Source organism: Helianthus annuus, chromosome 17 (genome assembly GCF_002127325.2).
Source record: "Helianthus annuus cultivar XRQ/B chromosome 17, HanXRQr2.0-SUNRISE, whole genome shotgun sequence".
In the NCBI taxonomy this organism is placed as follows: domain Eukaryota; kingdom Viridiplantae; phylum Streptophyta; class Magnoliopsida; order Asterales; family Asteraceae; genus Helianthus; species Helianthus annuus.
Genome location: NC_035449.2, coordinates 118949775 through 118976824, shown reverse-complemented (window position 1 = coordinate 118976824; position 27050 = coordinate 118949775). Strand labels below are relative to the sequence as shown.

Here is a 27050-nt window from a genome sequence, read left to right as displayed (position 1 = left end):
CCAGACTTCTTAACAACCCATTTTTGGTTGTCAGATTTAGCTCTCTTCTTGTAAAACCTGTTTGAACATTCACCAATTTCAAACTTTGAATTTTTGAATAATTTTGTTCTGTCAATTGGTGGTTCAAACTCAACCACTTTCTCTTTGAGTTTGAAAACTCCCTGTTTGGTTTGAATTTCTTGCGAACAATTCACCGCAAGATGTCCAATTTTACCACATTTGAAACAGGTTCGAGTTTTCTTTCTCTGATTAGCATTCTTCATTTCTTCTTGCTTCTTTGCAAGTAACTCTCTGTTTGACTGTCTCCAAAATTCTTTCTTTTCTTCTTCTTCTGATGATGTACCAGAATTTTTCTTGTCAGCCTTTTTCTTAATGTCTTTCTTTTTCTCAGTCTTTTTCTCTGGAGTCTTTTCTTCAGAAACTTTTTCAGCATTCTTTTCTTCAGTTACTTCATCATCTTCAAATGCCTTCTTGCCTTCAACAGTAGGATAGATCCTGTCAATGACATAAGAAGTACATGAGTAACTTTTCAACAAACGATTTACTCTTTCTGTTTCAATTCTTTGTAGCTCTAGTTTTTATTCAAGAGCAGCACACTTCTCGATGTAGTTGTTCACAACTTTCTGTTTGATCATGAACGCTCCTTGACGTGTCTTCATTGCTGTAGCCTGCTCTTCACTTGTGTCATTATACGTGTTCATTTCTTTGTTCAAAACATCATAAGATTCCTTCAATCTGTTCATGTTGTTAAGCATTTCACTGTTTTTCTTTTTCAAGATCACACAAGTTTCACAGTTCACTTTCATTTCACTAGCATCAGCTTTTTCATCAATTTTGAACTTTGGAATTCTTTCATTTTTCTTCTCACTACCGGTACTGTTTCATCGTCACTGCTCACCGGTGTTTTTACCTTTTTCTTTTTCTTCTTGGCTTTCTCATCTTCACTATCACTTTCTGCTATCATCTTCAAGTGTTGTACCATTCGTTTTGCATAATATTCAGCACAATCTTCATCACTATCTTCTTCAATACGAGCAACAAAAGCTGTGTGAACTGGAGCTTGGTCAGGAATATAATCATCCCATGTGAAATTCTCCCAGCTAAACCCTTAAGGTAACTTTTCATCATCTTGATCAATCACACATGCTTTAGCATCAGTTGGAATATATTTATCCCAGTTAAACCCTGTTGATGGCTTCTTCTCTTCTTGATTAACCACACAAGCTCTTTTTAAAGAATCTTCAATCACATTTCTTCCATGTGCAGTTTGTGCCTGATGTTGATGTTGTTGAGGTGGTTGTTGGGAAACTTGATGGTAGATGGCCTTTCGGTAGTAATCATTGTTGTTGTTAAACGGATTTTGAGCTCCACTTGCCTCACGATTGGTGCACTCCCTCTTGAAGTGTCCTTTTTCCCTGCATCGAAAACAAGTGACTTTAGATTTATCAAAACCCAAAGTAGAAATATTAGCCTCACGAAGATCATTTCGTCTTGTGATCTGCTTGAATTTCTCAGCTCTCCTCAACACACTAGCCAAACACCATTTTATGTCCATCAGCTCCATTTCTTCAGCATCAATCTGGTCGTAATCCTCCTTACTCAGCATTGGATTCCCGATTCGACCTGCAACAAAACTACCATAAGATTCTAAAACAGTTCCCAACAAAGACATATGGCTTTTTGCTAAATCCTCAGAATATTCCTGATCATTTTCAATATTCAACACAATGTTGCATTGAAGCTTTTTGCCATTTCTTGTTGTAGAAACATTTGGATCAAATGATGGAAATGATGAGAAGCTTGTATTGTTGTTTGATCCTTTTGATGAACTACCAGATGAATTCTTTGCGTTGAATGCAGTTTCAACTTTCGGTGACAAGTTGGTTGTTTTATCATTCAACCCTGCTTTGTAGTACAAACCAATGTCTTGTTCACCATCAAACACTTTCATTCTTGAAATTTTTATCTGTTCCATCTCCTGAGCTTCCAATTTTTCAATGAATTTACTCAAAGTTAGCGTATTAAATCCTTTCTTGTTTCTGAGCATCATCAAATATGTTCCCCATGTTTCGTGTGGTAAAGCATCAGCCAATTTCTCGATCAACTCCTCATTATCTTTGTTAATGCTCACCCTCCTCATGTTCACTAACAGATTGCAGTATCTTTCAATAATCTGCTTTGTGCTCTCGTTCATCAATCCACGAAACAAATCAAACTCTTTCTTTAGAAGTAATTTCTTGTTCTTGATCATTTCCTGACTACCAACAAACTTTGATCTTAATGCTTTCCAGATTGAATAAGAACTTCCGTTATGTTGCAATAAGACCATGGTGTCTTCTTTCACAGCTTGTTGTAGTAGACTTAGCATCATTTTCTCATTCTTGTATTTCCTTTTATCATCCGCACTCATATCCTTAATAGCAATCACCTCTTCATCGTCATTCATCGGTCTCACATACTTCGTTTCAACACATTCCCAAGCATCTAAATAGTTAGCTTGTACCCATTTTTCAAACCGTCCTTCCCAACCCTTATACTCCTCAACGTTCATGAGCTTAGGCGGTTTTTGCATAGTCCCCGTTACATTTTCTAGCGTCGTGTTTTCTGCAATAGTGATTGGGGTAACCGGGGTAGCGAATGCGTTATAAAAATCCTCGTCCATGATTCGGTTTTTCAAAGTTCTCAAAAACTGCCTGTTCAAGCGAAATGTCAAGTTCAAACAACAATTGTTCAAGCGAAATCACAGATTTGAGGTACAGTCTCTGATTCAAGTGGAATCAGTCAACACTTGTTCAAGCGGAATAATGCGTTCGAGCGGAATCACAACAATCTTTCGAGGGGAATACCAGTTCTAGCGAAATCAACCCGAACTTTCAAGCGGAACCTCAAATTCAAGCGGAATTAACTAGAACTTTCAAGCGGAATACCCGTTTTGAGCGGAAACATGACAAAATCTCAAGCGGAATCACTGTCACGTCATCATTCCATCAAATATTTTCAAGCGGAATTACTAAAATCACCAGTTTTAGTTCAAATTTTAACTTGAAACTTTTAAGGCTTTGTTAAACGACAATTGCGAGTGCACTGTGTGAATTTGAGCCAATTTTAACCGTGAAAAGATGTTTAATTTGAAAAAGAAGGTGTAGAAGTCAGAAAATGCAGCTGAATTGGTATGAACTCTTCCTCCTGAGCTCTGATACCACTTGTAGGATCGTTTTCAGACCCGAACGAGTCGATCAGAAGAGTTTATCTCAGTTTCAGAGGTGGAAACTAAGAAACCGAGTTCAATTCAGCAAGCAATACACTTTAAACTGTCGTTTGATTGATAATAATGACGTTTACAGCGATTCGACACTTCGGCAACACTTCGTTGCAAACCGGAACAACAACTTAATGATTTCGCTTGGGATGGGGTATTTATAAGCCCCTGATTCCGCTTGAACATACACATGTTCAGTTCAAGCGGAATTACAACATAAACTTCAAGCGGAATCATCACTATACACTTCGAGCGGAATTAACATCTTGGTGATTTCGCTTGAAACTGACCCAAGGTCATTTCAAGCGGAATCTCTAATAATTCACTATCTCGATTTTCGTGCCCTGATCTAATACATTCTATACAAGACTCGATACAAGACGTAGACGACAGACGGATGCACCAACAAAATATATTAAACTCCAAAAACACTGCATCAATCATAGATAATTAATTATCAATAATCAAAACGTATTCAAATTCCGGTTCATCTAGCGAAAGATTGGCGACCTCCAAAAACCCAACATCTTCCATTGAATCAAAAGCATCTCCACCCACATCCCACATATTTACATCATCATTCGGATTCCTTGACAAAAGTCGTAGATTATTGTGGATGTAAACCAAGTCATCAGCACGACTTGTAGTCAACTTGTTCTTCCTTAGCGAATGAATAAATGATGAATACTTGAATAGAGATGATTATCATTTGTTTTACGTAAATGTTTAGAATAGCATATATATTTATAAAAGGCCGACGTACGCGAAAGTTTAGAATAGCATATATAATTATAAAAGGCCGACTTACGTATTTGGGAGTTAAAAGGGTTAAAACCCTAATTATTTTAGGAAACGTCCCCAATACTCTGTTTTGGAAGTACCCAATATCGGCTACGGTTTTGTAGAAGTCCCCAATATCCGGGTACGGTTGGGAAACGTCCCCGAGTCGTCCCCTATGCGTTTCCGTCCCCGAGCCGTCCCCGGGACGGGTACTCAATGCAATATGTCGTCCCCGTGCTCCATAGCATTCAATCAATAACCAAAATTAATCAATCAACACAATATGTCTTGTTCATCTAACCTGTGTAGTTGCAACAAGTTTAGCTACTCATAATACTCAAAAACATGTTGAAATCAGAAATCAAACCGAAAGAAATCATGAATTCAATGATAAAAGTACGCATAAACAAGCGAAAACTGAACCCAAAATGATCCAAACCTCGATCCCAATGCTTCTTAGACTTTAATCATGCTTCAAGTAGCCTTAAGATCATCCTAGTACTGCTTAAATTCGTCTGGTAAGAGAGATATATCAAACCATAGGGCTGAATGGCGTTTTTATAATTCTTTTGTAATTCGCAGGCCTTACAGACCGTAAGGCATTACCTATACAGTCCGTAAGGGGTCCCAAAAACAAACCTCATTTTTGGCTTCTCCTCGTTGAGATACCCCAAATTCATATATTATATGTCCCGTATAACTCATTTTCTAACTCAAGATATGGTCGTTTTAAGTACAGATTTTTTTCCGTCGCACTGTTTCACTCAGCTTTTCCTCGTGTGCTCGTTTCTTTGTGTATTTGACTTGGTTCCGCTCCTTTTACACACGAACACTTACAAAACATCAATCTACTAAGTACAAGCTATAAATGACCAAAATCGCCTAAAACTATCGAAAACATGTACAAAATTCAAGGGAAAATGGTGTGTTTTGTAACTTATCAATATACCCACACTTGAACAACGAACCCAGAAAATGATGAACCAACAGAAAACCAAGCCCTTTTGCAGGATTGTGTGTTTCGCATTGTGTGTGCGCGTGTGCAATATGTGTTAGAAACCTAAAACAAATCTTTTTTTATGTGAAGGATTTTTGTAAATGGGGGTTTTGATATCTTCAAATTTGGGGTTGGATATTGATGATGTTTTTTTTGTATATGGGTGAGATTCAAAAACCCATTACTCCTATTTAGTATCTTTAACAATTATATTACAAAAGACCTAGTGTTTACGTTGATTTACAGTTGCGTAAATAAAAATTACATGTATGTAACAAGTTGCTTATAAAGTTATTGAATCTCAACTGTTGTTTCATTCAGATTAGTATGATATGGATTACACTTCTATTTATATTATCATATAACAAGCTTAACTAACTACCAAGTACTCTCTAACTAACTCATAACCAACTGTCACACGTACATCAATAACTCTCTATACATAATACACTCTAATATGCCCCCTCAAGCTGAACGGGATGCATCAACATGAAGCTTGGACCTCAGAGTATCAAAACGAGTAGATTATAACCCTTTGGTCAAAACATCAGCAATCTGAGCTGTAGTCGGTACATAACAAACTCTCAACGTCTGAGCCAATACCATGTCACGAATAAAATGTAGATCAATCTCAAGATGCTTCGTACGCTGATGAAACACCAGATTTACTGCAAGATAAGTGGCTCCAACATTGTCACACCACAAAGTAGGTGGACAAGACAAATCATTACGTAACTCCTGCAATACGGACATAATCCATCTAATCTCAGCAGCCTTATGAGCTAGTGCACGATACTCGGCCTCTGTACTAGAACAAGCAACAGTGTGTTGTTTCTTGGAACTCCAACTGATAAGATTGGGTCTAAAAACACACAATATCCTGTAGTAGATCGGCGATCATCTTGGCAACCAGCCCAGTCTGCATCTGAATAGGCGTGTATAGTAAGACTGTCAGACCTCTGAATAGTCAACCCATAAGACTCAGTAGCTCGAAGATATCTCAAAATGCGCTTCACAGCTACCCAATGTCGATCAGTAGGTGTTTGTAAAAACTGAGACACCTTACTAACCGCATACGCAATCTCTGGTCGAGTCAAGACATACACTGAAGAGCTCCAACCGTACTGCGATATAATGTCGGATCTGACAAAGGAGAACCCGTGTGTTGAGATAACTGTCGTCCTGAGGACACTGGAGTAGACAACGGTCGGCAATCTGCAAGACCCGTGCGATGCAATAAACCGAGTAAATATCGCTGGTGAGAAAGATGAAGCTCATCGTCTGAAAAAGTCACCTGAATACCCAAGAAATAGGATAGAGTACCTAGATCTTTGAGTGCAAACTGTGAGTGAAGACGAGTAATCAATGTGGTAACAAACACTGAAGAACTCCCAGTGATAATAACATCATCCACATAAATCAACACATAACAAATAATCCCATCTTGATGATAGACAAACAAAGAAGTATCAGAAACACACTGAGAGAAACCACTCGTGAGAAGAGCAGAAGAGAGCTTGGAAACCCAAGCTCGTGGTGCCTGCTTTAGGCCATAAAGCGCCTTTTGCAGACGACAAACATGATGAGGTCTAGATGAGTCAACAAAGCCTGGAGGCTGTGCCATGTACACAGTCTTAGGTAGGTCACCATGAAGAAAGGCATTGTTGACATCAACCTGCCGAATATCCCATCCGCGAGAGAAAGCAACAGACAACACAAGACGAATGGTAGTGGGTTTGATTACAGGACTAAAAGTCTCAGTGTAATCAATACCCTCGGTCTGATGAAAGCCCTTAGCAACAAGCCGAGCTTTATACCTACTGACAGACCCATCAGGATTATGCTTAATCCTGTAGACCCACTTACAGCCAACAATGTTAGCGTCAGTGGGAGCCTGAACTAGAGTCCAAGTGTGGTTAGAATGCAATGCATCAATCTCGGAACGCATCGCATCCCACCAAACAGACCATCGCTGAGCCTGGTGAAAAGTAGTTGGCTCAGTAGTAGGAGTCATACTAGCATGAAGAAGAACACGATCAGGAAACTGACGAGACTGTCAAGTATGATCACGAGTGCGAGTAATCATAGGATGAGAAGAAGTAGGTGGTGGTGGTGGTGGTGGAGAATGAGGGGGAGGAGGAGGGGAAGAAGAAGAAGAAGAAGGAATAGAAGAATGTGAAGACAGATCAGAAGAAGATGAGAGAACACAAGAAGGAGGAGGAATAACAAAAGGCGAAGAAAAGGAAGAAGAAGGAGAAGAAGAAGTAGGCGAAACTCCAGGGATATCAAAAATCATCTTGTGAAAACTAACATGCCGAGAAGTGAATGTACGTCATGAACGTGGATCATAACAAAGATATCCACTATGACTAGGAGCATATCCAACGAATATACATGGCGTGGATTTGGGTGAAAGTTTATCCGAACGAGTATCACCAAGAAACGGATAACATAAGCACCCAAAAGTACGAAGAATCGAATAATCTGGTGAAGAACCGAAGAGAACCTCATATGGTGAGGAATGATGAAGAACCGGTGATGGCAACCGGTTGATGAGAAATGCAGCGGTAGCATAAGCATCATACCAAAATAGCTTTGGTAAATGTGCATGAAAGAGTAATGCACGAGCTACCTCGGAAAGATGTCGGTTCTTTCGCTCAGCTACCCCATTCTGTTGGGGTGTGTATGGACAGGAAATCCTATAAGCGATACCAGACTCAGAAAGATATTTGGCCATAGGGCCATGAATAAGCTCAGGAGCGCCATCACACTAAAGGTGTTTGATGGTGCAGGAGAAAAGATTTTCAACAAGAGGTTTGAAATGCCTAAAAGAAGCAATAGCCTGAGATCGATGAGTTAATGGATAAATCCATGTAAAACGGCTAAAGTCGTCAATAAACGTAATAAAGTATCTAAAACCAGATCGAGATATAACCGGCGATGGTCCCCAAATGTCACAATGTATAACATGTAACGGTACAACAGAATGCGATACAATAGAATGAAAAGGTAATCGACTAGACTTTGAAATACTACAAGAGTTACAATTTTTATTCAACTTCTTATTCTTCATTGGTAAAAATGAAAGTCTAGCCAAAACATCGTCGGAAGGATGACCCAGTCTAGAATGCCAAGTCTCACGAGAAGTGGAAAAAGTAGCGGAAAGCGAGTAAAGCTGATGAGGGCTAGCATGCGTGTGGTGGAGGATCTGCCCTGTAAGAGTCTGAACAGAAAGACCAAAATGTGAGAATATCACAACAATAGGATGGTCTATAACTCGCTGAGTAATAGATAAAAGATTCTTGGTTAATCCAGGAACCACAAGAACATTCCTAAGTAAAAGTGTGTGACCAGATAAGTGAAGAAAGGAATGTCCAATATGAGAGATAAGAAGAGATGTACCATCACCAACGATAACCTGTTCAGAACCCGTATATGGTGTGGCACCAAAAACAATGGACGAGTCTGCAGTCATGAGCGGTAGCACCCGAGTCGGGAACCCACGAATCTACCTGCTGACAAATCCTTGACAAATCAGCTGTCAAACCATAATGAGGTGAAGTATGCTGCTCAGACCATTGAGTAAAATGAGATGGCCCAAACCCTTGGGAAGAAGCCGAGCCAAAAGTATTCACACCAGGCCCAGATGATAAGCCTGATGTAGCAACACTAGGCCCAGTAGAAGTACCAGGCCCAGTAGACACGCTAGATTCAGTAGAGACTGTTTGCCCAAAATTTGGTGATGGAATAGACTGAAGCAAGGTGCTGGTCCTAACACAGAAGAAGACCCAGACCCAGGCCCATCACCAAATATGCGTGGATCTGCTTGTTAACTTTGACCAAGAGATGAATTGTTGAAAGATTTTGTATTTGTGAGCCATAATTCCCAAATCAGCGTAGTGAGCCGAAAACAAGGAACCACCATAGCTGCCGGAATTGTTACCAAAACGACCTCCAGAACCACCGTACCGGCCACCAGTTCTACCACCACGACCTCGATTGCCTCTCCATCTACCACCAAAACCACGACCAGCCTGTTGTGAATCATTCTGATTATACCTATGATAACAATTGACAGCCGTATGACCGAATCGAGAACAAATTTGTCATTGAACTGTTGAATTTACTGAAGATGACGACTGATTTTGATGTGGTGGATTTATACGAAGAGTTGTCATAGCGGCAATCGGCACAGCTGGTGTGTTATGAACACGGTGTTGTTTCAATCGTGCTTCATATGTAAGAAATTTAGCACGCAACTGATGAAAAGTAGGTTTTATGTCATGATTTTCAATATTCAGTATGAACGTATCATACTCAGGATCTAATCCATGTAAAACTTGTAGAACAAGCATGTCATCGGAGATTGGATCTCCAACAGCAAAGATTGCATCATATAGTTCTTTTGCTCGAGAACAATAGTCAGAAATTGATCGAGAGTTTTGTTTCAGCATATGAAATTCAGTACGATACAGAGATTGTTTTGCAAAGACTTGTTGATAAAAGGAATCTTCAATATTCTTCCATAGTTCAAAGGCAAAGTTTGTACCTCTAGCAAGATGCATAAGTGAAGAAGAGAGATTTGCAGTAAGAAGTGTAGTCACGTATCCATCCGATTTGTCCCAAATATCTCTTGCAGGTGTTCCGATTTGTGGAATTTGTTGTTCTTTGTTCAAATATTGCAACAGACCAAGTGTCTTCAATATTGAAAGCATTTGATGCTTCCAGTTCAGAAATTATCATCATCAAGTTTGATCAGAGCACAATTTGTGATGTTCAGAAGAGATTGTTGATGAACAGATGTTGCATCACTGGTAATTGAATTAGATGCCATTGATGAGCAGAAAATCAGAAAGAAATTGAAGATTTGATTGAGAATGAGAAAGAATCAACAGATTTTGACGAACAATTAAGAAGAAGAAATGGTAAAGGATTGATCGGAGATTGATTGGAGGTTGATCGGAGGTTGATTGGAATCTATAGGAGATCAGGAGCTTGCCTGGAAGCAGAGCTCTGATACCATATTGAATCTCAACTGTTATTTCATTCAGATTAGTATGATATGGATTACGCACGTTCAAGTTGCTACGAGTTTGACTACAGATTAACTGCGGCAATATCCAAGGGGGAGTCTGTTAGTGCAGAATGTCTATCGCCTTCGTCAATCGGAACCGTAGCTGAAATAGAAGTAAAATAGGCTTTATATTGTAAATAGTAGTAAAAAGGCAAGGTGGCATTATTGTAAATAATGGGAAATCCCTTATAACCTTGTGCCTATAAATAGGAGCCTTAGGGTTTAGTTCAGAAACTTTTGCCAGATTAGAGTTTTGAGAGCTTAGGTGCTTAGAGAGAGAAACTAGAGAGAGAAAGTGGCAAAACGTGATTCATGGAGCTTGTACTCGACATCATATAAATAGAATCACGACATTAGTACGTTCTCGTGTGTTCGGTCACGCACGTTCACGGATTCCGCACGTCGAACGTGTCGTTACGCAATCGATTCGGAGCGAAAACCGGACCTACAAGTGGTATCAGAGCAGGTGCTCGGTTGCGAAGATCAAACTCACAGATTCGTACAAGTTTTGAGCAGATTCAGAGCCAAAATCATTCAGATCTGTCAAATTTCTTCATATTTTCTTGTTCTTCACGTTTTTAACTGAATTTTGACTGACTGAACAGGTTTTCACGGTCGAAAATTGCTGATTTTTGGATATGATGTGCGAAAACACTTGATCTACAAGCCTACAAATTTTCAGATCTTTATTCTTAACGGTTTGGGAGAAATCTTGAATTTTTGGTTCGAAAAGGGTGAGATATGTTTGCTGTTGATGTTGAAGATGCCAACCGATCGGCTACCCCAGCCGATCGGCTAGCCCGGCCGATCGGCCAACATCTCTAATCGTTCCTGCCATTCATTAAAAACGTTTACTTGTTTGACCCTAGCCGATCGGCTAGGACTCACCGCCTTATTCAACCAATCGATTAGCAAATAATCTCACAACTCATAACTGCATATCATTAAAAACCATTGACCTTTTGACCTCACCGATCGATCAACAAATCGTTTCATAACACATCACTTGTGTGTTTAATTAGTAATCATTGCTTGATCAGTGCACGTGACCATTTTAATTGTGTGATAGAATATTATGTGCAACAATTTTGGTCCAATCATACTAAAGCAACTCAGTCAACATTTATTAGATTCATTAATAATCATGAACAAACTGTCACGTGATGTGCTTTGACAAAATTCTTCATGTCATAAAAGAGTTCAATAAATCGGTCCAATAGAAATGTGCTTTAAATAGTCTTTGTCGGCCATATTCATACTACATTGAATATAATTGTCATTAATTGCATTCAGATTGGGGGTCCTATAGAATTAAAGATAAGTGGAATTATGTGGTCAAATAAGATGTTGTTTGAATGAGCGTGTTGTCGGCCATGATCTATTTGCGTATTGTCAGCTTGCACATTGTTTGTTTTGATTAGATAAGAAAGCTTTGTGTCAGTATATCATGTGATTATGTTCAACATAATTTTTGTCGTGTAGTGTCTTTGATCGAATAGCAATTTGAATCGGCTAGGAACTTCGATCGAACCAACCACTCGATCGGCTAGAAAAGCTTCCTGTTCGATCGAACCAGTCACTCGATCGGCTAGGAAAGATTTTTGTTCGATCGAACCAGCCACTCGATCGGCCAGCAACTTGGATCGGCTGGCGTAGCCGATCGAACAGCAAAGCAGTCTTAGGTGTTAATGAATCGACTGGCATAGCCAATCGAACAGCACTCATAGGTGAAACATTGGATCGGCTGGCGTAGCCGATCGAACAGCAGCATTTATTGTCAACTTGAATCGGCTGGTGTAGCCGATCGAACAGCAAATCCTGTTCGATTCACCGCCTTAGTCAACCAATCGAACAGTAGATATAAACTCTTACCAATGAGTAGCATGTTCATTCCTCTGACATATCTTTAAATGGTTTGACTTGTCAACTCTAATCGTTCGGTCAGCTTATCATCTCTTAGCACGTCATCTCATTAAGCATAATTCGGCTTTAAACCAGAAAACTTTATCAGTTGAATTATTGTCTTTGAAGGTTAATAATACGTGTCCCAAAGTGCACCGCCCCACTTTAATAATTGGCCGAATAAGAAATACATTGCAACAATTATCTTGACGTCAACTAATAGTGAGGCCCAATAAGAATTAAGTGCATGTGAAAGTGACAGGCCAAATGAAGTTTGTGCACCGACCCACTAATACTTACGGCCCAATCACATTTTATTGTTGATTTTTTAAATAGTGAATATATTTTGAAGGACAATTAACGAGTGGTGAGTTGATAGGGTCACAATCCGATTCAGTTGTTTGATATTTTTACTGATCGTTTGTTTGTGTGTTTGCAGGTGATTCGAGGTGTTTTTACAAGGTGCAAATATTAAGAAGTTGAAATTTTGTGAAGCTTTGAGCGAAAAATAATTTTTGAACCAAGTCAATTAACGAAGAATTTGTGATAAAAATGTTTGACGAACAAGAAAACATTAAACTTGAAAGATCAAACAATTGGTATAGTGGTTGTTATTTTGAGACAAAGGAGGTCGTGGTTGAAAGATTTAAATAGTTTATGCGTAGGAAACATGAGAAGTTTAATGATCTGGAAAAGCGATATGATGATTTACTTAAAGGTTTGAGAATGCATTACATAACGATATCAGACGCTGAACAGAAATCTAAGTTTGCAGATGCATTACCTTTAGAGTGGGATGAATTTGTGTGTAAGGTAAAAAAGGATTCTAGGTTCTCAAAATTTAGTCCAGGTGATTTCACCAGAGAGCTTAGAACACAAAATTGTGAAATTGAGAAGAAAAAGAAAGAGTTGATAGTGGAATTAGAAAGAAACTCAGAAAATATAAGTTTGGATGTGATCTTTGAAATAATGAAAAGAATTAGAAATGGACTTGGTGTAAGAAGTAGGATAAAATATGATTACAAGAGAGGTTGTTTTTTAAATGAAGATTTGAATCCTGCTGATATGATTAAAATTTTTCTTGCAGGAACGTCAAAGATTGAAGAATCCAAGAAAGATAAAATTCCAAATTGTGAAGTTGTGTGCTCCAAGTGCGAAAAATCTGAAGCAGACAATGTTAAACTCCTGAAGGATGTGGAGAGTTTAACATTGAAAATCAAAAGCTTGAAAGATGAGAAAGAATCTGATAATAAACAGATTCTTGAAATGCGAGAAATTTGTGAGAAATTGAAGTCTGAAAATGTCAAACTATTGAATGGTGTGAACAGTTTGACATCAGAAAACAAAATTTTGAAAGAAAAAATTGAAAGTTTTGAAAATGAAAAATTAAAAATTGAAAAAGAATTTCAAAGTCAAATAAAGATTCTTGAAGATGGGAGATCCGTTTTTAGCAAGAACAATATTGACAAGCAAAAGGTAATAAATTCCCATCGTCAGACGATTATTCGACTTGAAAAGGAAGCTAATTATGCTCAAAATAAAATTGACGAGCTTGAAAAGAAATTGAAAGGTTTTGTGATTTCTTCAGAATTATTGAATTATCCTTGTCCAAAACCGATCAATTCAGTTCCAATAAGTGACAATGTCACAAATTTTGACAAAGTCAAAATTGAAGATTGTGATGACAAATCTGATGATGAAAAAGAAAAAGAAGAAAAACGAAAAACATTTTTGAAATTAAATGAAATGTTTAAAAATACTGTTTTACATTCTACTGAGAAAGGTGAATGCTCAACGCAAAAACCCGTAAAGAAGAATGTGGAACAGAAACAAAAAGATAATAAATCGAGAAATTTTCAAAAAGAAAATAAAAGCTCATCAGATCAATCATCTAATCACAATAAAAAATCACAAAAATTTAAAAATCAAAACTCAAAAATAGTTGGTAATCAGTGGTGCAGGTTTGACCACAATGCTCAAAAGTCAAATCAAGCTTATGGGAAAAGATGGAATGAAGATTCTTCAGAGATAAATCTTCGTGATGATAGAAAAAGGAGAAGTCATGATTACCACAAGGCAAATCAATGTTATGATCTAAGTGTGTGGTATGAAAGTAGTGTACAATATGAAAGTGAGAAGAGATATGATAACAGAGTGTGTTACTCTTGTGGCTATCAAGGACACATTGTCGTTAACTGCCAAAATCAATGGTTTGAGACGAGAAGATGTTATGAATGTCATATCAAAGGTCATATTGCCAGAGATTGCCCAACGAGATCGAAGGAAAGATCGAGGGCTGATTCTCAGAAATTGGCAAAGAAACCAGTCAATGTCAAGCCCAAAGAACAGAAGGTTCAAGAACCTAAAACTCAAGAAAAGAAAGTGAAGCTTTCACAAGGGCAGAAAGACAAACTGAGAAAGAAAAGGAAGAAGGGGAGAGAGTATCTCGAAAGAATTTTGTCCTCGGATACAACAAGAAAATCAGAAAAGAGTTCTGATAATCCAGTTTGCTCATCAAAGACTGACAAATCTAGCAAACTAAGTTCATCAGATACAAATCTGAGGACAGACAGGTTAAAAAAGAAAGAAAAAGTTTCTGGCGATGAATTTGTTTCTTTGAAAGCAAAGGAGCCACGTGTTGGCGATGAATCTGGCTCATCAAAGTCAGACAAGCCACATCCAGGCAATGATTCTGGTTCGTCAAAACAAGAAGAGCCAAGTTTTGAGGAAAAATTGTCAAAATCACCCAAGGCTGGTCAGGATTGGGTGAATCTGTTTAAATGAAAAACCTGACTTGCCGGAGTTCCCAGGTTGGTAAGTGTGGAACAGGTATCGGCATCTTTCTTGAGAAATTCACAGGTTGGTAACTGTGATATTTCGAATTACCAAAGACTAATCAAGGACATTAAGTTGTACTTGATTTATCTTTCCGACTAGTGAGTAAAGGAAAACAATGTGATGAAACAACCCCAAGTTTCTGAAAAGGCAAACAAAACTAATTTTCCGGAAAAACCATTTTGATTAAAATAAACTTAAGTGTTTTGAAATCATAATGGGAAAATAGTTTGTTGTCAGGGGGAGTTCTGATTGTTTAAGCCGAGCGAATGGCGAATTGAGGCAATTCTCATCAGTTTGTCATGTTATTTGTACAGTCTATTGTTATCAAATTTTCCCGGAAAATCAAAATTGAAACATATTTTGATTTTAGGGGGAGTAAGAAAATTTTTAGAAATTTTGAAAATTTGAAAATACAAAAACATGATAAAACCAGAAAAAGCCAAAAACATTAAAAAAAATTCAAAAATGAGTTTTGTTGAGAAAAGAGGAAATGATAGTACATCAGTGGACTATCACTGCATGCTAAAGAAATAAAATGTCAAATGTGATAAACGATCTCACTAATAATGTGACGATAGGCTCAGCTAGACTAGTAGATTTGCGATAACGATACAAACTAAATAAAAAAGCCTAGTTCTAGTGGGAAACATGGTTGAAAGCATAGTACTTAGTTTTGTCCTTCGTGATTGTGTACCTACTCAGTAATCGCTGAATGCTAAAAGAGCATAAAAACCGGTCAGTTTGTGAACTTTCATAACTTGCTGAAAAAGTCGATGTGATCGTGCATTTCTTTTTGCAAAGATTTAAACTTGTTTTATTTTTTTATTTTGTTTAAGCATTGGACATCCTCTGCGTATACGTGAGTATCGACCTGGATGTTATTGCCTAAACGTTCTGCTTTATTTTCTTTGGTGTTTCGTTTAAGCTTTGGATCACCTCTGCGTATACGGGAGTATCGACCTGGTGGTTAAAGCCTAAACAACTTCAACTTGTTTTATTTTCTTATTTTGTTTAAACATTGGACTTTCTCTGCGTATACGGAAGTATCGACCTGATTGTTAACGTTTAAACATTCTGCGTTGTTTTCGCACAAATCACAGTTGATGAAAGTTTAAAGGCATTACTTGAGTTAGTGTATTGCATGATGAGGGGATACGCTGAGATCATGGGGTCCATAAGAGTTTAGTGCAAAATTAATATACCTTAAACGTATCAATAAGCATTTTGAAAGTTTTTAGATTGAGTTTAAGAGGACAACTATATTGTCAATCTATGTGAATTGTTTAGAACTTAAAATGATTAAAGCTTAACGGTGCTAGTGATTTGTCTCAAAATCTGATATGATCCTCTTACACAAACTCACAAAAATATTATCTGTATATATTTCTTTACTGCATTTCTCTAAAAACAAAAATCCAAAAAGATTTTCGGAGTGTTTTAGCATAAAATTTTGAAAAATACAAAAAGATTTTCGACAACTGATGTTGAAGAGCTGATATTCAAAGTTCAAAGTGCTAAACATGATGAATTGGATTGGGAAAGTTTGTTGAAAACTTTGAATGTTATATATAAATGTTTTTGAAAGATTGTGTGAATAGTTAATCAAGGTCATTCATTTGAACTTGATGTAACTTTACAGATTAATGAATGAATGATTTCTACCAGTAAGTTTCTTAAATCTAAGTGTTATAAATTTGTGAAACTTATGTTGAGGTAGAGGATGTGCAGGTTAACCAGGTTTCAAATCCTGAGCAGATGCAGAACAAAGCTAGGAATTGATCCTGAACTTGTGAATCAGTGAAAGCCAGACTACGATCCCGACAGCTGAGTCTAAAGGGGAGTCTGAAGACGAGCTCAACGCAAACGAAAGCGTGGATTCAAAGAGCCAGGTATTGTTCCTGGAAGAGCTTGTAATCGGAAATCCAGGTGTCGATCCCAAAAGCACGGAAGCTTGATGAAAGGGGGAGCCTGAAGAAAAAGAGTCTAAGCGAGAGGGGGAGCAACGGAAGCTCATAAACAGATCCACGGGGATTCTGTTTGAGAAAGAGGGAGTCTATGGTTGCTGAAACCGTCAAACCTTCAAGAAGACTCAGAGAGAGAGAGAAAGTCAAGTTGCTACGAGTTTGACTACAGATTGACTGTGGCAATATCCAAGGGGGAGTCTGTTAGTGCAGAATGTCTATCGCCTTCGTCAATCGGAACTGTAGCTGAAATAGAAGTAAAATAGGCTTTATATTGTAATTAGTAGTAAAAAGGCAAGGTGGCATTATTGTAAATAAGGGGAAATCCCTTATAACCTTGTGCCTATAAATAGGAGTCTTAGGGTTTAGTTTAGAAACTTTTGCCACATTAGAGCTTTGAGAGCTTAGGTGCTTAGAGAGAGAAACTAGAGAGAGAAAGTGGCAAAACGTGATTCACGGAGCTTGTACTCGACATCATATAAATAGAATCACGACATTAGTACGTTCTCGTGTGTTCAGTCACGCACGTTCACGGATTCCGCACGTCGAACGTGTCGTTACGCAATCGATACGGAGCGAAAACCGGACCTACAACAAGCTTAACTAACTACCAACTACTCTCTAATTAACTCATAACCAACTGCCACGTGTACATCAATAACTCTCTATACATAATACACTCTAAGACCACCCGTAGTGGGGGGTTATTTTTCAAAAAAAGCCAAAAAAACGCCCCCACTCCCATTACATAGGGCGTTTTGGGGGGTTATTTTTGAAAAAAAAAAAATTGATTAGCGTTATTATTAAAAGGCCATTTTGCACTTGTTGGAGGTTTGACTTGGGTTGACCCACCAATGAGAAATCACTTTGTTTTTTTTTTTTTTTTTTTTTGTTTAAGGATTGAAAGGGGCATTATTTGGGCATTATTCCCACTACGCCAATTTTGCAATAACGCTCCATGCTGACTGGGTTGTCACGTGTCGGATAATGCCCCATGATGAGGGCATTATTTTTCTTAACCACTACACATGTTCTAATAAAAGTTTAGAAGCGATTGATTACATAAGATGGGGTTTTGGTTAATTTACACGGTGGTGTTCTGTTAGTTTACATTGGGTTTTGTTAGTTTTGAGAACCTGGAGTACCAAATGATCTTTTAGTTTACATGGGGTTATATTTTTTTACACATGGATGATCTTGTTAGTTTACATTGGTTTTGTTCGTTACATAAGATGTTAGATAATTTTCAAAAAAAAAAAAAAAAAAAAAAAAAACATGAGATGTTAGATCTTTGTGGATTTTGTTTAAATTAGATCTTTTAAGTGGATTACAGAATCGATTATATTTTTTTCATTGGTTATCTATTTACATTGGTGTGCCTGTTTTTTATTTCATCTTTTTCTTATTTTATTTATATATAAAATACTGGCCGAGTTACATCAATATCGCAGGTAAGCGAGCAACAAGCTGCGCCGCTACCCCTTTCTGAATAGCAAACCGTAGCCTATTAAAGACAAACCCCTGCCCCCCCCCCCCCCCCCTGTTGATGAGCAACTGCTGTGGACAACCTTTTGTACCCTAGTCAACAAACGGATAGCTTCTGGAGCTAGGAAGCCAAAGGTGTCGAAGGCGAAGGGGACAAATGCATGTTGGTTATCCGCACATGCTTTAGCGTGTTTATCCACCTTTTTAGTTTCCGCTTTCCTTATAGCATGTCCTGCTACAAACCCGCTTTCCCTTAAACCAGCTAAGGGGGAGACTCCTATGAGATCCACACAAGCATGTTTCCCTCCCGCCCAGCCAAAGACGAGCAGATCCGCTGGTCTCAATGTAGATCTCCCTTCCATCGGATCTGTAAGGAAATTCACAGGGGCCTCCTTCTTAGCAGAAATTCCCGCTCTCCTCAAGATGTCCCCCAAAACATCTCTCACCCAGTCGTGCCGATATTTGAAACCAGAGAGCTCCTTACAATGAATAGCATGCTCCCCGTATTTATCCATGCAGGCTTTACGGCAAATTGGGCAGGTTTCGTCTTCTGAATACATAGGGATCATCAGCCGGTATTTGAGGATAGCCCTGTACTCAACAGCCGACATGCATTGCCCCAACCCCTCGATCGGGATAACAGTCAAAAAATCTTGCGCATGGGGGCCTTTCAAGCACTCAATCACCGCCTTATGGGGGCCTTTCAAGCCCCTCGATTGGGTTATTGTGAATTGGCAGCCATGAAATGGAATTTATACGATTTGTTAAAACATATGAAATGGGCATTTATACGATTTTGTTGAGTACGTAGGTCCTGTTCTTTTTGTGGATGAAGATGAATGAGTTAGGGATTAATGTAATCTAAATTTTGTATCAAAAAACATGTTTTACATCGATGTAAATATATGTTACGGTAATGTAAACTTGAGTTTCGTGATGTTACTTAGGTTGTGCAAAAAAAAGCGAATTAACCGTAACTGAATTAACTGTCCCGAAGCAATAACCGATGGTTCGGTTTTTTTTATTAATAACCGAATTTTCGGTTTCGGTAATCATATATCTAAAACCAAAAATAACCGAACTGAACTAATTAGTTGCACACACACACACACACACACATATATATATATATATATATATATATATATATATATATATATATATATATATATATATATATATGGTAGGGTTCATTTGAGAACCACTCTTATTGCGAGAATCATGAGAACCAATGTGAACACAAAGAAAACCTAAAAATACCTAAAAACACAGAAAAAAAAATTAATAGTTTTTTTTTTTTAAATCGCTATATTTCGTTTCTAAAAAAAATCGAGTAACAATTATCGATGCACATGTGCATATGTATAATTTCTTTGACAAATTCCATAATACATTACCAGTATTAGACAATTACACTTTCATTTACACTACCATCCGCAATACACTACTTTTTACATTAACAATAAATAAAATGCACATGTGTATCTATATGTATGAATATGATATAACGTGTTTTGGTACAAAAGGTTTGTGATTTTGAATGTTGAAGTAGTCCCATATACATGTTTTTGCTTAGTTATATCTAGTGGTTGATGGTTTGGTTATATTTGTCACTTTATGATGTAATTAACATGTTGTTTGGTATGGTATGATGGGTGTTGATGTACATGTGTATAAAGTGAAAAATATTATACATATTGGTAATGGTAGTGTATTATGAATAGTAGGATGTAATGATAGTGTATTATGGATGGTATGATTGATGAAAAGGAAAGTGTATTCAAAGTAGTGTACCAAAAACACGTTATATCATGTTCATACATATAGATGCACATGTGTATTTCTAATATTGGTAACGTAAAAAATATTGTATTATGGATGGTAGTGTAAATAAAAATGCAATTTTCTAACACTGGTAATGTATTACGGAATTTGTCAAAGAAATGATACATATACACATGTGTATCCATAATAGTTACTCGATTTTTTAGGAATGAAATATGGCGATTTTTTTAAATAATAAAAAAATTGTGTGTTTTTATGTATTTTTGGTTGGATTCGCATTGGTTCTCGCAATAAATGGTGGAAACTCTTTTTATCGCAAAACTCGAAAACTAACTAAAAAAGCCTAAAAAACATATCAGATTTTGTTTACAATTTTTTTTATTAAAAATCGTTATTTTATGTATATAAAAAAAATTAAAAAAAATTGTATTTCACATGTGTAGTACACATATAATGCACATGTGAAGTAAGTACAAGTTTATTTTTATTTTTTTTTCGAAAAAAAGTTTTTTTCATATAAATGTTGCGAAAATTTGTAAAAAAAAATTGGTATGTTTTTTAGGGTTTTTTAATTAGTTTTCGGGTTTTCACGATAAAAGGAGTTTTTAATTAAACCTTCCCCTATATGTATATATAGGGTCGGGATTTAGAGAAAACGGTCAAAAGTGTGAGAACGGTGAGAACGCTTGTCGATCGTCCGATCAAAACAATCTATGGATTAGATTGGCGCGGTGGCGTTTTCGTAAATAACATTAATTTTATTACGTGGACGCGCTTCATGAAGGGTAAAAGGGTCTTTTGACTTCTCCACACAAAACGCCGTCTCATGAAATAAAACGCTAAAAACAAAAATCACAGACCATTCTAAGAAAAAACGCCATTAGATATAAAACGCGAAACTAAATTATAGTAAAATCCCGCCTAAAAAAACCACAAAAAAATCCTATATATACAACATCTCAGATGTGACAACCCTCAAAATTTCATGTATTCCGTACAACTTATTAATGATAATTAAAGTGCTTGATGACTGTGCTGAATCATTTAACTGCTTTCTGATTTCTGTGTTATACTTACATGTCCTTGTTAACATACTAGTAGTGTACATAAAAGTTAGTAAATAGTTCGGTATGCTTTCCTGAGTGTTGAGAATTAAAAATGTTACAAAAATATATACATAGGACACTTTGCGGATAAATTAAGCACTTTAACGGAACAGTATCAAACCGAGCAACCGGACATTACCCGAAACACCAAAATAATGCTAGCAGCAAATATTTTATTTTTCTAGACTAGTTATGGTTCCCGAACATCATAACACCTCTTAAAATATCTAGTAACTAATATGACTAGCTAGACACTTACAATCTAATCCTAAACTAGCTAGCAGATTCAAACTCAACCAAACCAACCCCCCCCCCCCCATCTACGGCTACAAGGTAGCCCCTACACCTTGATTTTATTTGCATTTTATATGAGATCTTGTCTAACCCATTTGAAACATGTTAACCAATGGTCCTAAACATGTTGGAGTTTTATAAATAATAACCACAAGTTCATCACCTCTTCATCCACATTTCAACAACACACCACAAAAACTCTCTCCTTTCCTCCTTGTTCGGTCGACCCCCTTCACCCACACACCACCCATCTTCATTTCAAGTTCAAGCTTTTCAAGAGCATCCATAGGTGTAAGAAGGTGAACAACGAAGCTCGGTGTGTTCGGAAGTTGAAGGACCTTCTCTATTCGCTATTAACCACCACATTTCTTCACTCGAGCTCCTCTAGCCTTGAGCTAGTGGTAAGAACTTAGATCCTTGCATTTTACATGTTGTTTTAGTGGTTAACAGATGTATTATGAAGAAAACACATGAACACCATAAGATCTTACACTTAAAACTTGAACATAAGCTTAAACAAGATGATACATGAAGAAATGATGTTAGAATGGTGTTATTTGGTGTATGTTGATTATGTGCTGATATGAAGGTATAATCTGCTGTAAGTATCGTTGTTTATCGCTAAACATGTTAACGGAATCAATCGAACGCGCTTTAGAATGTTAAAAACTGAAAACAGAAGGCTGTTTGGTGATTACAGCCAACTTCAGTTGGCTGTAACAGGACCTTAATAAAACGAAAACTGTATTTTCTGAAGTCTAGATTTATGTATTATGAAATACGGTTCTAATGGCACTGGAATCATAATTTTTGGACTTTGTTTACTATTTTTAAAGTGTCGATTTGTAACAGCAGCTAAAACTGCATTTTTGCTGCTGAAAATATGTGTTATATTCTTCATCATAACTTGAAACCTGAGTAGAACTAGGTCATGAAATTTGTACTGTAAATGACCACTGATGTTTTTGTAATCCTCCCACTGGAATTTCGTAAATCGGACTTACGATGAATTTTTAATAAATTATTCTGTGGATTGCAATCAGAAAAAGATGAATCTGATTGCAGTCCGCAAAATGAATTTTTATAAAATATTGGTGATGAATTGGATCCCGTGATTTTTACAAAATAATACTTGAATCGTTTAAGGCTTTCTGTAAAAAGTTGGGAATTTTTGGAACAAGTTAACTATTTTATTAAAATGCCCGAAAACAGCCCAGTTTTGGATATTTAAGTTGAAATGACAGAAGTAGTAATTTGCGTGTCTAAATGTCGAGTATATTATCTGAGGATGATCTAACATGTTATATGTTAATGAAAGTAATATGTGCAATATCGTTTGCCTGTTCTTGAGTAGCTTTAGGTGGAATGTTGATATGAGCGTGAACTATTGATGTGATGCTTGTTATGTGATAGACGCGTGTAGGAACTTTGTGCTTATTTGAAGTCACTAATAAACTAAGTGGTAATCCTACTAGGACGTGATTGACCGACTTTGACTGTTAGCTATTTTTGAGAATCTAACCGAGCAAACCGAGGTGAGTTCACACTTTTCTACAAAGCATGGTAAATTCCCGGTGGGAATGAGAACGGGTTCAGGAATAGGGATTCCTCGTCCTTTGGGACGCGTTCAGGAATGTGAATTCCTCGTCCTTGGGACGTACTTAGACTTACCGGACTAGAACTCTATCAGCGGAGTCCCTCCCTTTTGTATCAACTTAATCGCCGAGGCTATGGCGAGCGGGTCATTAGTTAATAGCGCTATTAGGTTTAACAAACCGCACACCGTGTCAGTCGGACGAGTGTGTACTAATGGACTATGGCACGTCGGTAATGATAGACCCCAACGCTAGGGCACAATTTATTTCTGTTAGTAGTCGATATGTAAACGAGTCTGGTAGTTTAAATAATGGGGTAGCCCCCACGGCCGGAGTGCCGGGCTGGATAGCCAGGGAAGTTGGACATGGGATGGTTAACTAATAAACGTTTTCGAACTATGGGGTAACCCCCACGGCTGGATAGCTGATTAAGATTAAACTACGTTTTTGGAAACAACTCTAAAATGGACAACCAACCGTGAACTCACTCAACTTTGTTGTTGACTCGTTGTTACATGCTTTGCAGGTCGTTAGATGATATGGAGCTTGCATAAGGAGGAGGTCGTTGTGGGATGCGAACTGATATGTCCCGTACTTAATAAATAAACCTTATGAACTTATGAAACTTATGTTTTGGACTTTAAAACTTATGAACTATGAACTTATGTTTTGGTTTAACGTCTTATGCTTCCGTTGTTTAAGTTGAACTTGGTTAACTAGCTTTTGGTTACCAAGTGTATTGTGGTTGGTTTTATTTACTTAAATACGTTGTTCAATATGATTGGTGGCTCGATCCTGGTCATGTCATGCCTCCAAGCGGTGATACTCCGCATGGTGGATTTTGGGGGTGTGACAGATTGGTATCAGAGCCATTGGTTATAGTGAACTTGGTTTTAAAAAGGGAAAAGCTTTTTGACAAAACCAGACTATAACCTGTACAGTGCTCAACGATCCACAACGACGCTTCGCTCCACGTGCAAGACTCGACACAATAGGTGGTATGATTTATGTTATATTCTCGGTTAGATAGTTCACACTGTGCATTAGTTAACGTGATAACTGCTATTTGAACCTTGTGTGCTTACTCTCTACTGTCGTCCCACACTTACGCACTTTCGCGACACTTTTCTCACTTACGTTGCTTCGTTATGAAGATCATGAACGGACGCGGAGGACGTATCAACCTAACTCAAGCCCAGCTGACGGCTTTGATCAACGAACGAGTTGCTGAGGCACTCGCAGCTGTCCCTGCAGGAGGTATAACCTGTCATATCAACCCACCTTAGGACGTTTAGATCCTACCTTCGCAAACCAACCCTCGTGCTTAACCTTGTCTTTTATTCTCGCGCGACAGGTCAACCTGCACAACCTCCTATGTGTACGTTCAAAACCTTCATGGATTGCCGACCTAGCACTTTCAGCGGCACAGAAGGAGCTGTAGGTCTTCTTCACTGGTTCGAGAAGTGTGAGTCTTTTTTTGAGATATGTCAATGCCCTGAAGATCGTAGGGTGAAATATGCTATTGGAACACTCGAAGGTGCTGTGTTAACCTGGTGGAAAGCACAGGTTCAACTGCTTGGGTTGGCGGTTGCTAATGCCACCCCATGGAATGACTTCAAGGAACTGATCAAAGAGGAGTACTGCAGTCGTGACGACATCCACAAGTTGGAAGTGGAATTTTTCAATTTGAAGATGACGGGGTTTGAGATCGAGGCATACACGAAGAGGTCAAACGAGCTGGCCATCTTGTGTCCTACAATGGTGGACCCTCCCATCAAACGTATTGAGCTGTACCTCAAGGTTCTTGTACCAGAGATTCAGAGTCACGTAACCTCAGCTAATCTTGGCACCATTCAGCAAGTCATCAAGTTGGCTCATCGTCTCACCGATCAGGCAGTTGAGCAAAACAGACTGCCCAAGCGTATTAGCGCTGCTACTACTGATGCCCCCAACGATAACAAGCGGAAATGGGATGGAAATTCGGGCAAAGGCTCTACCTCTGTTCAGTCTCAGTCTCAGCAATGAAGGACTGAAAACTATAAGAGCCCCAGTCAGCAGCCTTCAGGAAGTCAAGGTTAGGGTGGATACAAGGGAAATCACCCCAAATGTAATCGCTGTAACTTGCAACACAGCAGGCCATGTGGTAAAGGAAACTGTCATCGGTGCAACAAGCCTGGTCACATTGCAAAGGATTGCAGGAGTCAGCATCCAGCAAATCAGAATCGGCAGCAACAGCAAGCCCCACCAAATCAACGTCAGTAGCAGCAACAACAAGGTAACAACAAAGGGTGCTTTCAATGTGGTGCTGAGGGCCATTTCAGGAAAGACTGCCCCCAGCTAAATCAGAACCAGAACAACAACAATCAGGGGAATGGAAACGGCAATGGGGGAAACAACAATGGCAATGGGGCAAGGGGTCGTGCGTTCGTGATTGGTCAGGGTGATGCAAGGAACGATCCCAACGTTGTGATGGGTAAGTTTCTTCTGGATGATTTCTTTGTTACTGTTTTATTTGATTCGGGTGCCGATACTAGCTACGTATCCTTAAAAGTTAGTCAGATGCTTAAGCGTACTCCAACACTTTTGAACACCAAGCACATCGTAGAGTTAGTGAATGGTAAAATTTTAGAGGCTACACATGTAGTTAAGGGTTGCAAGCTTGTCCTTGCCGATCAGACCTTTTCTATCGACCTCATTCCTATCGTTCTGGGTAGTTTTGACTTTGTCATTGGGATGGATTGGTTATCTCAACACCAAGCGGAGATTATTTGCATGGAGAAAATCGTCCGTATCCCTCGTTCTGGTGAAGAACCCCTCGTGACTCGTGGCGACAAGGGTGGTGCTGTTGTAGGCATCATTTCTTTCATTAAGGCCCATAAGTGTTTGCGAAAGGGCCACACCGCTATTCTAGCACTCGTTTCTGATTCATCCGCGGAAGAAAGGAAGATCGAAGACATTCCTATTGTACGTGATTTTCCTGAGGTATTTCCTGAGGAATTACCTGGTCTCCCACCTCATCGACAAGTCGAGTTTCAAATCGAGCTAGCTCCTGGAGCAGCGCCCATAGCTCGAGCACCATATCGTCTAGCTTCATTAGAACTTAAAGAACTGTCCACGCAACTACAAGAACTCTTTGAAAAGGGTTTCATACGACCTAGCTCTTCGCCTTGGGGAGCTCCAGTGTTATTCGTCAAGAAGAAAGACGGTACTTTCAGAATGTGTATTGACTACCGCGAACTCAACAAGGTGACTGTGAAGAATCATTATCCTCTTCCACGCATTGATGACTTGTTCGACCAGTTGCAAGGGTCGAGTTATTACTCTAAGATTGATTTGAGATCGAGATACCACCAGCTGAGAGTCCGAGAGGAGGACGTCTCCAAAACAGCATTCAGAACTCGTTACGGCCATTACGAGTTTCTGGTTATGCCTTTCGGATTAACGAATGCACCTGCAGTCTTCATGGATCTCATGAACAGAGTGTGCAAACCTTACTTGGATAAATTTGTCATAGTTTTCATCGACGACATCTTGATCTATTCAAAGAGTCAGGAAGAACACGAGCAACACCTAAGGCTTATTCTGGAACTTCTTCGAAAAGAGCAGTTGTACGCCAAATTTTCGAAATGTGACTTCTGGCTTCGCGAAGTCCACTTTCTAGGCCATGTGGTAAACAAGGATGGGATTCATGTAGATCCATCCAAGGTTGACTCGATCAAGAACTGGCCTGCACCCCGCACACCAACAGAAGTCCGCCAATTCTTGGGTTTGGCAAGATATTACAGTAGGTTTATCAAGGATTTCTCAAAGATTGCGCAACCTCTCACTTCACTGACTCAGAAGGGTGTCACCTATCGTTGGGGTGATGCACAGGAGTCCGCATTTCAACACTTTAAAGATAGACTTTGTAGCGCACCTATCCTCTCATTGCCCGAAGGCACATATGATTTTGTGGTTTACTGCGACGCTTCCAT

At 38.5% G+C, this 27050-nt stretch overlaps 1 protein-coding gene across 1 annotated transcript in view; it reads right to left on the bottom strand.

The window, feature by feature from the left end:
• Positions 1–2446, bottom strand: part of LOC118488888 (myosin-2 heavy chain-like) — a 39191-nt gene extending 36745 nt beyond the window's left edge. The window contains exons 1-3 of the mRNA XM_035986302.1: positions 2362–2446; positions 1671–1902; positions 215–495 (exon numbers count right to left, since the gene is read on the bottom strand). Of these exons, the coding sequence (XP_035842195.1) occupies positions 215–495; positions 1671–1902; positions 2362–2446 (598 nt within the window). The remainder of the gene's footprint in view (positions 1–214; positions 496–1670; positions 1903–2361) is intronic.
• Between the last annotated feature and the right edge of the window lie 24604 nt (positions 2447–27050).